Source organism: Typopeltis vanoorti, unplaced genomic scaffold (genome assembly GCF_054136105.1).
Source record: "Typopeltis vanoorti isolate ZY-2024b unplaced genomic scaffold, IOZ_Tvanoo_1.0 HiC_scaffold_690, whole genome shotgun sequence".
In the NCBI taxonomy this organism is placed as follows: Eukaryota; Metazoa; Arthropoda; class Arachnida; order Uropygi; family Thelyphonidae; genus Typopeltis; species Typopeltis vanoorti.
Window position 1 is genome coordinate 151,399 of NW_028328170.1, and position 16,039 is coordinate 167,437.

General features: G+C 32.7%; 1 protein-coding gene across 1 annotated transcript in view; it reads left to right on the forward strand.

Moving 5' to 3' along the window:
* Positions 1-16,039, forward strand: part of LOC150092099 (uncharacterized) — a gene marked incomplete at both ends in the record, with an annotated part of 300,006 nt that overhangs the window by 149,282 nt on the left and 134,685 nt on the right. Inside the window, one exon of the mRNA XM_090415309.1 lies at positions 6,443-6,532. Coding sequence (XP_090271435.1) covers positions 6,443-6,532 — 90 coding nt within the window. The remainder of the gene's footprint in view (positions 1-6,442; positions 6,533-16,039) is intronic.

Genomic DNA, 16,039 nt, shown 5'->3' on the forward strand with positions numbered 1-16,039 from the left:
GAAGAACTCTTTACCGATGACGACAGAACCCAGAAAATACTTATTGACATATGGAAGGTCCATGCATTCTAAGATCAGAGGTAGAATGTGCACTAAACTCAGGTAAAAATGGCAAAGCCTTAGGCCCGGATAGAATACCAGCAGAAATGGTAAAGTTATTAAAATGTGACAACATTAATATATGAGTAAAGCTATTTAATAAGATCTACGATACAGGCATAATCCCTCAAGACTGGTTACAATCGACCTTCATCATACTACCTAAAAAAGCAAATGCGAAAACTTGTAATGACTATAGAATGGTCAGCGTAATGAGTCACGTTCTCAAAATGTTTCTGAAAATAATTCAAAAAAGAATATATAGAAAATGTGAAAACACCATCAGTGATACCGAATTTGGCTTTAGAAACGGTTTGGGAACAAGACAGGCTCTTTTCTGTTCTCAGATATTATTCCAAAAATGTATTGGCCAAAACAAGAAAATATTCATTTGCTTCATCGAATTCGGGAAAGCATTTGACAAAGTCCAACATGTTAAAATAAATTGCGCTATTAAAAAGAATTGGATTAGATGGTAAAGACATCAGATCATTGAAAACTTATATTGGAACCAAAAGGCATCTGTTGAAGTTGATGACATTATTACAGACTCCATCAACATCAAAAGAGAATAAGGCAAGGATGTGTGCTATCACCTCTTCTTTTTAACATATACTCAGCAGCCATATTTCAAAAAGTCTTGAAACAAAGAAAGGAAGGGAATAGTGTAAATGGTGAAATCATTAGTAACATCCTATATACTGATGATATAGCTCTCCTGGCTGGCAATATTCAGGATCTTCAAAATCTTCTGGAACTAATAAATGAAGAGAGTGAAGAAATGGGATTAACAATAAATATCACCAAAACTAAATTCATGGTAATAAACAAGAAACCAATTCTTAATTTGTTTCTTTAAATGGAAAACAAAATAGAAAGAGTGGCAAAGTTTAAATATATCGGATGCTGGTTAAATGAAGATTGTAATCCAGAAATGGAAATAAAAGTTAGAATTGAAATGGCAAGAAGAATTTTCTCTTGATGAAATCAACACTATGTAACCGCAGTTTAAATATACAGCTTAGAGTACGCATGTTTAAATGCTATGTATGGTCTGTACTGCTGTACGGTGCAGAAACTTCGAGCTTAAATACAACATCAATAAAACGACTTGAAGCCTTTGAGAAGTGGTTATACAGACAAATTTTTTAAAAAATCCCATGGTCAGCAAAAAACATCCAATAAAGAAGTACCGGAAACAAAAAGGGAAATCACGTGAACTTTTAGTTACCATAAAAAAAGAAGCAAAACTGCATATCTTGGTCAACTACTTCGTAATGAAAAAATATAAAATACTTCAATTTATTATAAAAAGTAATATAAAATGGAAGAAGAAGACGAGGAAGATGAACAAAATTTTGGCTGGCAGACATCAGACAGTGGGACTGACATGAACTCTAAGAGACTGCTCAGAGTGGCTAAGAATCGCTCAAAATTTTGCCAAGGTGGTCGCCGACCTCCGATAGAAGATGGACACTCAAAGAAGAAGAATTCTCTTGGGAGTGCAATTCAGAGGGGGTGGGTTTAGGATTTTTTGGAATGTTTTCACTGACCGTGTAAAAGTGATTATTGAATTCTTCAGTTAGTCCTCTGTCTTAATTTTCGGTATTTCAACTGATATATGTAAGTGTGTGAATGGTTTATTTGCGTATATCTTTACCGATTAATTTATTCAAAACTTCCATTGGTTTCTGGAGTTTTTCTTGTATTTTTAGGAATTCATTTCTGTAGTATTCATTTTTTACTTTCTTTTTATTATAGTGTATTATATTTCTATAGTACTTGAGACTGTGTTCACAAACTGATTGTTCCGATATTTTTTAAAACTTTTATACACTTTGACTGTAATTTTAATGTAGTGGTCTGATTTCCTGTGTAATTCAGGGCTTAGTTTATTTCATTTTGTCTATTATTCTAACTTTAATTGAGTCGTGTATTATTTTACTGTTTAATATCTGAATAAAGTTATAATAATAGGTCAATATTTCTTTCCGTTATTTATTATTATTATTATTATTATTATTATTATTATTATTATTATTATACAAACATCTCCTGGAGTCAAGACTCATCGAGAGAGGCAATAGTAAGATACATTCTAACAGAGATAATGTTTATCATACCTCAGCATTCATCACGGTTCAATATTTGCGCACCCCACATTTCATTTGGCAATTCTCCAGCTAACAACTATTTAATTTTCCAACCACTCTCCACAGCAAATAGTCCATGCCTCCTTCTCTTACGCATCTTTATACAACAAAAATCCCCCCCCCCCTCTTAACACTAATCCAGTTGGAACATGTGCAGATTCTGCTTAACATCCCTTTCCAGTGCAAAAACTTGAAATCCACAGAACAACTTTCTTTCCACTTCCTTCATCCTTGCTACTGCTGTAACTGTACTCCCCCCCCCCCGATGTGTTTCCCAGAGAATACAATATGCAGTCATTTTAGTCATATGTAAACAAGTTCCTCAACCCACTGCTGATATACTGTACTAATGTACTATAAGTTGATCAACTAACTTCTTGTGTATGAGCTCAACATAAAATAATAATAATAAATAATAATAAAATCATATCGCTCCACTTCCTCCGATTGACTGTAATTTACATTCTCTCAAACTGTTTTCATTGGCAGTATTCCACAATCCCGATATTTCTTTTGTTATTTCTCTTATGAATTTTTTCACCGCTTGCTTCTCACCTAGGAAAGCTAGTGAACAAATTGATACCCAGTAGTCCAAATGTTTTAATCAAAGCCTTGTAGCGGAATGCCCCACATCCTTATTTATACTTGTCAGTGTTCTTCATAGTATATGGGAAGTTCTTTGTGCTGTTTCTTTTATTTTTGCAAAATTGTCCATTGATTTCAATTCTTAAACCACCAATATCCGAAGATCACACGCTTTCTCCACCTGCTGTAATACAAAGTCTCCAATACGATACGATATCTCATCCCAGTAGACAGGACTCAAGTTATGCACCAATATTCTGTTGTCAATTGTTATGTAAAGCAGTGCTTCTCAAACTTCTGGATGTTAGGGTCCCCTTTGGAAAAATTAAAATATTTCACGGCCCCCATTGAAAAAAAAATCGTAATATATATATATATATTTATTATAATATTTTTATATTTATATTCAATACAGAACATACACAGCGAATATTGCAAAAATCAAATGCAAATATTACATTTTTAGCACCTTACATACACATTTGACATGGCACAGTATCTCATATTTTCATATGGATAGATATAGTGGTATTGTACATTTGCAGTACAAGCACTTTGAACGGTTAGTAATTAAAGAAAGAATTAAAAATTTAAAGAAATTTTATAACGATTTAATGTGATGGATGTGTTTCAATACTGCTACACAAAAAGTCAATATCAGGTGAAATATATAAAACTGCAATTCCTTAAATTTCTGCTTTGAAATGAAACTTATATGAATAAGCATATACTGTACTACTAATATTCATTAAGCGCGAAATATACAGGAAGCACAATTTGTGAAACCCGCACGAATGTGCGATTTTTTTCCATTAAAATATAAAAAATAACAAAAAAGAAATAATAAATAATAAAAATTGAATACGTTTCTTTTAAGATAAAAAAAATCTGCTTAGTCTTAAAACATTTTAAATTTGTTTTCATTATTTCACGGTCCCCCTCAACAAAACCCACGGCCCCCAAAGGAGCCGTGGCCCACAGTTTGGGAAGCGATGATGCAGAGGATGTTTTCGATTGTACTATCTCTGTGATGTACTTACAAATGCACTTGAATACCGATTGGAAAATGACACGAGAATTTCTTCTTGGATTTTATTTCTACTTAAAGTTCTCCCAAATACATGATCTCGGCACAATATGCCATCAGCAAGTTCTCTCTTGGGGGACATTAATATATTGCTCGAATTCCTGCATGGCAAATAAATCTAGAAAATCTTGAATATATATATATATATATATATATATATATAAGCGGATTTAAATATTATTATATATATATATATATATATATATATATATATATATATATATATATATATATATAGGTGTCTAATATATACGGTTTATATATATATATATAGTTGGCATATAATGTTTTAAGTATAAATTATTATTATTATTATTATGTAACACCTCCAGGGAGTCCGAAGACTCATCGATGGAGGACATCTACTCTACAACTCTCCTATTCCACCACTCTACCAACCCCAACTACCTTCATCATCTACACCAACGTCATCTACCGCCGACCACCTCCACCAGTATCTTCACAAACATCCATGCCCAAGGCAGGATTCGATCCTTCAGCCTTTTGGCTGGAGAGCGGATACGCTAACCACTGCCAACCACGCCGGCCAAAGTTCTAGGTTTAGTGGTTGTGACAATGAAATTATGAAAAGCACATTTATTATTACGTGACTCCTCCAAGGATTTCAAAGATTCATCGAAGGAAGGGATTTACTCTACAGCTGACCAACAACAGCGAACCGCATCTACACCAGTGCTATTTACTACCCACAACCACTTGTAATTTGTAATTTCACAGATAATTACAAACATCCATGTCCACGGCGGGATTCGAACCCGCCGTGGACATGGATGTTTGTAATTATCTGTGTTAGCGTATCCGCTCTCCAGCCAAAAGGCTGCAGAGCGGATACGCTCTGCAGCCTTTTGGCTGGAGAGCGGATACGCTAACCACTCGGCACGAGGCCTGCAATATTTTCTTCTGTTTTCATTTTTATGTTAGTTATATTATTAACAGATATGGAGTTTCGATTAAAGATATTTGCACCGCCAGATTGGTTATAATTAATTTCTACTTCGATAATAATCTTTAAATCCGCTTATATAGTACAAATCAACATTTTCGTCTTTAACCCAGATTTCCGTTAATATCAGAACATCTAGCATAGTTAATGCTGTCTAGAAGTAATTCTATGTGTTCTAATTTACCTCGAATACTTCTTATATTTATATACAAAATATTCAATTTCTTTACAGTGTCTGGAATAAAAAGTTTCTTAATTCTGCTGAATCATGACATGTTATACATTTATGAAAGTTACATCACAGTTAATATTATCATCTGCCATTGTTATTCGTAAGTTAGTTTTTGCTCTCGCTATTTTCTAGGAGTTTACTCTTCTTCTTCTCATATGATCCCCCATATTTTTGATGAACGGTCTCTTCTCATGAAGAGTTTTACGTATTTCACCAAAAGATATTAGTAGTGTATTTCTTTACATTTCTTTGCAATTAATAGCAGATGTTTTAGGTTTAGAGTCAAGTGTTCGTGTAGATATATTTTGCTTTCTTTAAAACTATCACATATTATTCCAGTAATTTGTCGCTGATCGCCTTTCTTTTAAATTTTATAATGATAGGCACTGCTTTGTTCTTCAGACCACTAGAAACCCGATGCCTAACCTCAGTACCATATTCATTATAGTTGATCTTGATTTTAAGTGCAATTTTCTTTACTATTTCATGCATATTTTCGAGTGGCTTATGGCAAACACCAACAGTTTCAAGGTTTGAGCTTATTGCCTGTTGATTCAAGTCATTTGTAAAGAATCCCACTACTTATATTTCAATTGGATGGGCGAATAAACGTGTGTAGTAGACATCTTGGAAAATTCTTATACTTGAGTGTATCTTCCCAAGTGTGAAGTTCTGTTAAGGCGGAGTAATGGTTTGAAGATATTTCACCATAAGCATCGCATGTTTGGTTGCAGTCACTGGAAGAATAAATACTAATTGATATGCCAACATTTGGGATTAATGCAATAATTTTACATTATAACAGTGTTACAAACAAGTGTATATCGTTTCAGCACTACAATGTACTAAGTCTTGTTATAAGAGATTTTTATGAAAAAAAAAATATTTGCATGAAATCACGACTACCAAACAATCGAACGAGATGAAAGGGAACGTCAGTTATAGAAAGTCCAAGTCCGTACCAGGGGCAAGACTACGGAATACGTAGCTTGCACGTGGAATCTTACTAAAATAACATCAAGCGAAGGCTGATGACTTCATTCCTAAAAAAGCTAAACTATCATTTTTTTTGTTGTTTTGTTTCTGGAGCAGAGTTCCTGATTACATAATTAATACAAGATCTATATAATGCGCTGTAAGTTTATAAAAATTCTACGAGCTTTCTCGGTGGAATGGTTATAAAATTTTCTTAACGAATGGTTCTGTTTCATTTGCATTAGATATTTGTTTTACGAAAATGATTTATTCTATTATATATAATCTGAAAATATTTAATCATTTATCATAAATATTAATATTCTTGAATAATGCATTTCTTTTAGTTCTTGATTGTAAATTTGGTGAAAAGAAAATGTGTGCAGGATGGACTAAAACAGATGGTTGGTTTTCCTACGACGTTCAGCAACATAGAGGTAAATTTAGTTTTAGAATGAGAGTTAACTTTTGATGTTAAAAACACTAATATTAAAGTTTCGCAGTTCAATATTTAATATAAATGAAATACATTTATGAAAATATTCACATATGGTGTTTAGATATATAACACACTTTGAAATAATAGTAGACTGTATAATATTATGGCTTTATGTTTCATTATTTTTTTTTATAAAGAATAAGTTGAAATGCTGTGATCATGATGAATTATAGAAAAACATATGCTATAAGCTAATTTAGTGAATAACAATAATAATAATAATAATAATAATAATAATAATAATAATAATAATAAAATTTTTGTTTTTGTTGTTGTTGTTATTTTGCATTAAAACTTCTTGTCAACTTTGTAATTGAAAGAAAACACAGTCTAACAAAGGAGACATATGAACTCTGCCAAAACACTAATTTACTTATAATTGAGTACAATCTTTTAAGTCAGCGACAATATAAAGTTTATTATTATTATTATTATTATTATTATTATTATTATTATTATTATTATTATTATTATTATTATTATGCAGGCCCTTCTGGAGAGTTCAAGGACTCATAGAGATGGGGGAATCCTTTAGTTACTCATATTATTTAAATATATATCACTATTTGGTCACGATTACAAAAGACACACACACTAATGGTGTATCATTCCACATCCTGAGACATTTTCCAGGGAAGGTGGCTAGGTTCTACCACCACCATTACTGTTACCAGCTCCATAAGCTGCAAAATCTCAGTTGTGTCTATAGTGTTAGTGTAAGAACCCATTACTAACTTATATGGATCTGCATTCCCTCAATCTCTCTGCTCCTCAATTCCTCGGGGGAGTTATCATCTTGGCTATTTTCTCTACTGGATCTCTTTAGCTGTCTTCCCAATTTCCACCGAGAATTTATGTGACATATCTGAAAACAGTATCCCAGTTGTGGTCTTAACAAGAACTTGTAGAATGAAAGAATAGCCTTTTCCTTTTTCTTGCCAGTTGGTGTTCTGTTCGACATTACAGTTATTTGATATAATAATCCCATTATAACTGAAAACTTTGTTTACTTCTTGCAGAAATATAATATTTCGTCTGCAAAATCCTCCTTCTGAAGTGTTCTTATGCCTTGCAGTTATCAACACTGAAATGAAAGATATTCATTGTAATTTGCCAATATAACCACTCCATGCCAATTTCACCTATAGGGATTCTAAATCAACTTATCTCTAGAAACAAATAACTGGACATAATTCTTTAAGTAGTCCCATTATCAATTATTAATATACAATAATAATTATTGATAACAATATTAATCAACATTAATATACAAGATAAGCAACACTAACCTACGGAACTTTGTGTAGAACACTAGTTTACACTTCTCATAGACTTGTACTAAGTCAAAAATAATGTCAGTCAGCCACCTGTCTGTGTCATAACATTATTTTCCTTACTAATACCATTCTTCAAATGAATATTAGCTCTGTAGTATACTTTGTTAATTTCTATGTTACAAACTTCCAAACAATTAAAACTTTAGCCTATAATGTTATGTTTATGTGAGGATAAAGTGAACGGTGTCTAGTCATGACTCATATCTTCCCTTTTGATGTTTATGTGCAGTCCTTCTGTGATGTTAATGACACCAACATTCTAATTGAGATTATCAGGTCTGGTTTTCGAGTATATAGAGAAATGTTTACAGATAATTCAAACAATGTCAATAGGTAGCCTTAGCCAATTTAATAAAATAATTAATTACAGGAGTTCAGTGTTCCCAACATTTTTTCCATTCCAACATTAATTTCACAGTAGTGATTTTTTTACATATATCTTTTTATTGTATTATGATGTATTCTGATCTCCATTAATGATTCTGCTTAAAGATTTCACCGATTTTTACACATTTGGTCTTCATATAGATGTAATTTTCTAGATCTTAAAAGTTCATTACTTTTTGCTAAAGAAATGGTAGCATTTTTTAACAATAATTAAACAGAATTGCATTAAGGTATAAAGGTTATAGTTTTATATATCAACTTCTAAACAGAATAACTGAGTAAAACTTTCACTGTGGAAAAACACCTCAACAACACAAAACGTTTGTTCATTTAAGTTTACAAATGCATATTTTATTTTGCTGAAATATTATTTACAAGTATATTCACAGAGAATAATTGGAAGAAGAATTACCTAGAAATATTTCACAAGATTTTGTTACACTCCAAACATTTTCCAATGAGTTCAAGAAAGAAAATGTTGGTTACTCACAGTTTCTTGGTTACATTATACCAAAATAGCTGGTCAAGCAAAAGAGTCTTAAGATCGGATACCATAGGAAGCACAGCTGCATATATCTGATATGGTGTCAGCCTGGATATGACACCATGCCTCTCTAAACTTTCCATGTATTCTTTCACCAGATATACAAAGCAGTCTTCGTATAGTGTTCAAAAATGTCACAAAATAAAGAATCTTTATTGAATTGAATAAAATCTTGAAAGTCTAATTTTACCATTGATGAATTTAGATGGTTTGTGATAATTTTTCCCATGATACGAATACATGCTAATTCAGTTTCCAAAAATAGTAAATCATTATCAATATGATATATTTTTGGTGAAAATCGTTCAGCTTCTTCACAGATAATAGAGAAAAGTTTAATTATACCATTTCCTGTTTCCTCTATCATTAGTTCACCATCTTGGTATTTGAGATAATAGTCTCCAATATCAAATTCGTATTCTACTCTTTTTTGCAAGAATCCTAGGATATCACTTCACTGACTGTGCAACCTCTCCCATGTTCTTCTCGATAACCACAATGCGACATATGAATCTTCTAAAATAACAATCGGTTTCCATCCTTTTAGAGCTATGTGGAGAAAAGAAAATTTCAAAAGTTTTTGGGTTCACCCATTATTTTCCTTTACTGGACACAAAACACCACAGTAGAATATGATAGCTGCAATGCATGTATGAAATTGACCATTTCTGTCCATTTCTTCAAAATGAAACATTCACTCAGATGATTCATGGGCATGTTTTTGCATGCTGGTGGATATGATATTGATGTGATTTTATCTTACTTTGTGACATCATAGGGCAAAACGTATCTTGGTGTCTCCACTGGTTTCTATATTATTTATCCTTTTTATGTTAAGTATTTTTTCCAACACAAAAAGTATTATTTTTATATGATACTACACTTTTTATGTTAAATCTTCTGCACTAAAAATTCTGCCTATTAATTTAACATCCGATTCCTTGACTTCCAAACTAATTCTGTGGCTGGATTTTTTTTCTAATAAGTTGACACAGTTTCATGAAATATTTGAATGTTGTCAAGAACAAATAAGACTAATAATTCACTGAGTGGATTTTCAAAACAGTCTCTGATTAGTTTGTGGTAAAGAAATTTCAAAGGATTTGTCTGCAAACTTGCAAATTTCTTCTGGTCTTTCTATTCTAATCTATTGGATACATCTGATATAGCAACAAAATTGTCGTTATTTTATTCATTTTGTATTTTATCCATTAAAAAATTCCAACAATTATGTTATTTGCAAGCTCTCTCTTTTTTGTTCTTCTTGTAGAATAGTAGGATCATAAAGTTTTGAAATATGTTTCGACTGTTAGTCACATGATTTTAAACTTTTATCATGTGCAACTGTGTGAAAAGAAAAGAAGATATACCTTCTGTTTATTTTTGGAAATACCATCAATAGTTACTAATCTTACTTGCTCAAACAGTGTTCTTGATGTAAGAGCAAGTGACTAGTTCTGTCACTCAGACAACAATTTCGAACACATGTCCAAAATTGTTGGGAGGGAAAAAATAAATGTAGCATTAGGCAATGGAGGGTGATGACAGTCTTCCTTACAATGGTCCACCTCACCCTTTGTCTCCTCCTGAAGATGTCTGCTCACTCAAGGGGAGATGAGTGACCTCCCCATTTGCAGATATGTGTTAGAGATGTTACTTATCTCAAACTGATAACCTCGTGGTTATCAGTTTGGGTGACATCACTAAAATTAATAGCCATAAGGGGCAACAAGTTCATCCCACAGTTCTGCAATTTTAAATTTTTAAAGTAAAATAGAGAAAAACAACGAATGACATTGAAAAAAAAAGTATATATATATAGAAGCCTGCCTTGCAAGTTGTGGTATTCAAAATGATGAAAACAATATGTGTGTGATTGTTAAAACTTTGCAAAGCTGATGAATTTTTTGTGTGCCATGATCATAAATATGTATTTGAAGGTAAACATTTTATTTTTCTTTAGATTTTTTTATGGTCTACATTGATGTTGCATATGGTTTTCAGGAAATATGGTAACCCTACTTTCAGACACTTGCTAAGTTTAAAATCTTAATTTCTGTTTAGTTATGAATGCAAAAAAAAAAAAAAAAGAGGAGTGCAAATTACAAAGTCCTAGTGAAATCTAATACACTACAGTGTGAAAATTAACAGAAGAGGATAGTGGTGACTTTATTTTAGTTCCAATACTTGTTTTTCTCATTTCCTTTCAGTCAACACTTACTAAAGGAAAAGAAAAATACGGGAGTCTAAAGTATAATCTTTGGAAGTTGTAACAGAGGAATTAAGTTGAAAATTATAGTACCAGACCTAATATTCAGTTGAAAGAAGAATAAATAATTATTTATTTGTTTTGAAAAAAATACCTAATACAATAAATGATTTAAAAAGCTCACTACTGTGAAATTAATTCCAGGATTGAAAAAAAAAACATAATGCCACATGCCAACAACGACAAAAAAAATCATCTTACTTTTCAGAATTCCATGTACACACAAACTAATGATCAAGGTGGAGAGGAGGAGGAGGTAACACAACGAAAATTCATTATTGTTCTGCCATGAAAATCCCCCTGCTAAAACAACTCAGAGGGAGAAGCATACAAACAAAAGATTCAGAACTACTGAAGAGCAGTTGGATGAAGAATCACCAACACCAGATGTCAGAGGAACACGTAAAACGTTCCCCCTGTTACATTAAGGGACAAATAAATGGATCATTGTATCATTAGCCTTTAGGGAACATAACATCTCATATTCCTGGGCTAAAACTTAGAAGAAGGAATCAAAATCATTACCGAGGATTCCATACTCTAACGATCACCCAGAATTCTACACAGAGGAAGTCACAAATATAATATACCCAACAATAATGTACATTTCCACTTGAACTCAATGATGCCACATTGGACAGAAATCTACAGTAAGAACAATAATCGAGTGCATTTTCAGTTTATTTGCTACAATTCGTTCTTTCAGGCTACAGATCATCTTGTGTGTATGTGTGTTGTGTTGTACTGCACTGTTTTGTGTATCCTGTAAAGTAAAAAAAAAAATTAACTAACCCAAAACTCTGAAATTTTTCTTTCTTCAGGAAAATAGCAAGAGAGACAAATTTTGTGAAATATTTCTAGGTAGTTATGTTTTAATTTTTTATTGTGAATATACTTATAAATAATACATCAATCAAATAAACGTGTATTTGTAAACTTAAATGAACAATTAAGGTATCGTTGATGTGTTCTCCATATTTAAGAATATTTATTCTGCTTAGAACTTGTAATAAAGGTAACATTTAATTTATAGTACATTTAATTAGTTTTAGAAATGTGAACATTAAAGAAAAAATGTGTGTGTGTGTGTGTGTGTGTGTGTGTGTGTGTGTGTGTGTGTGAGGGGTGCAGGGAACACCTCTGATAGCCATTAAGTAATTATTTTAGAAAATGTCTAACTAGAACCTATTTACAAGAAAAATGTGAAAGAAAAAAAAAACAGTAAAACTGAAATTTAATTAATGAATTATTTTAGAAAATGTGAACATGAGAAAAAATGTCTGTGTGTATATGTTTGAAGGGGGGGATGAGGGGAACACCACTGATATCAGTAATTAATTATTTTGCAAAATGTAAACACGAAAAAAATGTGTTTGTGTGTGTGTGTTTGAGGAGAGAAGGGTGACACTAGTGATATCCAATAGTTAATTATTTTAGAAAATATTAACATGAAAGAAAAAAATGTGTTTGTGTTTGTGTGTTTCGGGGGGGGGCTGAGGAGGACATGAATGATATCCAGTAACTAATTATTTTAGGAAATGTCTACTGGTATATTGACAAATATTTACCCATAGTTCCACAATCGAGCCAAAGAACCCAACACTTGACCAAATATCCTCCCAGAATTCCAATCTTTAATCATTACCCATAATGCCACGTGCAAACAAAAAATACATCTCATGTCAATGACAAACATACCCACATCCCAGAATCCAAGCTATGACCATTACCCACAAGTCCACACTCTAAGCAAACATGGAATGTGATATCACTTCTCTATTTCATATATTATCTACATGTCATTCTTGTCAGAATTCCATACTGTAACCATTACCAAGAATTCAATACTCTAACCATCACCAAGAATTGTGTATGCTAATATTTATGTAGAAAAAGTGTCTAACTGAAAAGAAACGTGAATGTAAAAAAAAAATAATAATAACCTAACACACAACATGACGTCAATGATGGACGTGTTACCCTGGGAAATTCCAAGGATTTCATTCTCTTTCTTATCTCTAACCATCGCCCACAATTCCATATGCGAACCGTTACCCAGAATGCCATATATGAAGACACAACCTGACGTCAGTGATGGATGTGTAACCCTTGGAAATTCCAAGGATTCCATAGTCTATCTTATCTCTAACTATTACCCCCAATTCCACACGCGAACAAAAAAATATAACGTGACACCACACACAGATGTATCCCCCAGCAAAAATTCCAAACATTCCATATCCATGACTTTGCTCATCGAATCATACACAATGACGTTGCTGATCTAATCAGCCAATGACATCACAAATCCTTATCTTATCTTGATGTTGATCTTGTTCAGAGTGCCCCACTACTTCTACTATGGATAAGAAGGTGGTTGTGTCATAGGCATCAGAGAGCAGCGTATGGCAGAAAGAAGTCAAATGTCAGAAATGCAACCAGTTGCATCCCACAAGGCTCTGTTTTTGGACCATGTTATTAATGATATTGGTGATATCCAATTTTCAGTGATATGCAGTTGTTTGCAGATGAAGTTAAGTTGTGAAAAGCTATAATTCATACAGATGATGTAGCGAACCTGCAAAATAATTGAAATGGTTTTCCTCGTGGTCATATGATAATGGTTTTTCTTATAATGGGGCAAAATGTAAATTTATTCACTTTGAATTGGAAAAGGAAAAAGTTTCAGTGTGTGATGGTTTCATTGCTGGAAATTGATGAGACTTGGGATCTGGGTGTTAGAGTTGATATGGAGCTTAAGTTCAGAGGTCATTTGCAAACAGTTGCAAAACAGTTCAGTAGATCACTTGGTGCTTACTACTAGGGACAGAAAAGTCATTTTTCCTCTTTATATGACTCAGTATGTCCACATGTGGACTATTGTGCTCAGATTTAGTCAACTTTGGTTTCTTGGAGATGAAAAGGTGTTTGAGGATAATATTATCCAAGATGGTTTCAGGTCAACGAAATGTTCCATGAAGATTCATGAATTGCAAAATTTGAAAATAGAAGGAAGAGAAATGATATTAACATTCAAATTATTAAAAGTGTTTTATAGAAAGGAGGTAGGTGAACTTCTTTTTAGTATACATCAGATGGTGATAGAACAACAGGTCATCATTGGAAGGTAAGTAAATTTCCAGTTATTCGGGTATTATTGCACTTTTACGAGAGCTGTGTTGGTGTCTGTGTGGACTGCTCATAGTGCAGTGTCATCTGCGCACTGAAATATTTGACTTTGTGTGGCCAGGTTATGAACATCGTTAATGTATATGTTGAATAGAGTAGGGGATAATATGGCGTTGATAATATGTTGAATAGAGTAGATGATTAATAATAATTAAAAAATGATAATAATTGTTTACAACATATATTATTATAATATTACCCAGTATGATTATCCAGATTTTTGTTACTTTTTTTAGTATATATACAATAACAATAGATATACTTTCTCTATATGATAATTTTTTGAATAATAATTTTTATTATCATACAGAGTCTTTACATATATACAATTAAAACATATTACATTTTCTACTCAGTACAAAATTCTGTACGCAGTTTAATAAATTTCTTTTTAATATTTTTTTTTTGAATATAAATGCACATATTTTTTCATATCAGTATTATTATTATTATTATTATTATTCAGAGAGGGCGCTGTGTAGGAATATGAACTGGCGCACGGTGATATCGCTGCTCCAGTTATTTATAGTTTTAAAGTGGTTCCAACTCCTGTTTTAAGTTGAAAGTGCTCCCAAGTAACCCTACTTATTATGTCGAAGACAGTGATATAAAATTTAACGACATCGGCTAAGAAGAAACCAAATTTTGAAGTGTTGAAAAGGGAACAAAGAGTACCGTGGCCAACAACGAGCGAAGAACAAAGGACGTGGCCATCTTTATAATCACGCCATACTGCCTAAGGGAAGAATGGTGAGTCATGAAGTGTATCAAATGCCTGGAGGATTTATCGTCCAACGGAAATAATATAACTTGTACGAAATGCAGTAGGATTCTACACTTAAAATGTGCCCGCTTTTCAGAAACAACCGGGCAACATAAATATAAATCCGATATAACACGCGAGTAATGGAAATGCGTACTCTGTAGGAAGAACAAAGAAACACCTAAAGCAGCCACCTACGCTGTAGCTGATTATACCGGAGGCAAAATCAAACGATGGACTGAACAGACAAAAAAATGCGAGTGAGTCCTATAATTTCAATTCTTTAAATATACTAATAGGAAACGGTCTAGAGACCATAAAAGCCAGCTTAGTAGACCTTGTGCAAGAACTGTTTAATAAACAGAACGAACAAATAACAACAAAATCTAGCGAATATGAAGATTTGGTAAAACATAATAATTTAGCAGTTATAGAAGTGTTGCAAACGGTAAAAGACATTAAAATGAGCATTAACGCACTAAATGACAGGCAGCACAATTTGATGAAATAGCCATCCGAACTCCGTCAAGAACTTCATTCTCTAAAACTTCAATACGAATGTTTAAATCAGCAACAACATAAAGAAGATCTTGTCATAACCGGTCTTCCTGAAACTGCACCTACAGAAAACCTCAGAGATGTGGTTTTAAAATTAGGCCATGTAATTGATATCCCCCCTACAGCTTAATGACATTCAGACCATAAATCGGATTTCTAAGAAGAGCAAAAACCAAGGCTTGCCACGACCTGCACCAGTCATAATTCGTCTTAAGAGCAAGTCCACAAGAGACAATCTCATAAAAGCCAGCAGGTAGAAAAAACCAGTTGCCAAGGACTTGAACGCACAGCAAGACAATACACCAATCTTCCTATCTGAATATTTAACACCATTCAACCAGAATCTGTTGTACCAAGCAAGAAAAGCAAAAATGGAAAACAATTACCAATTTTTGTGC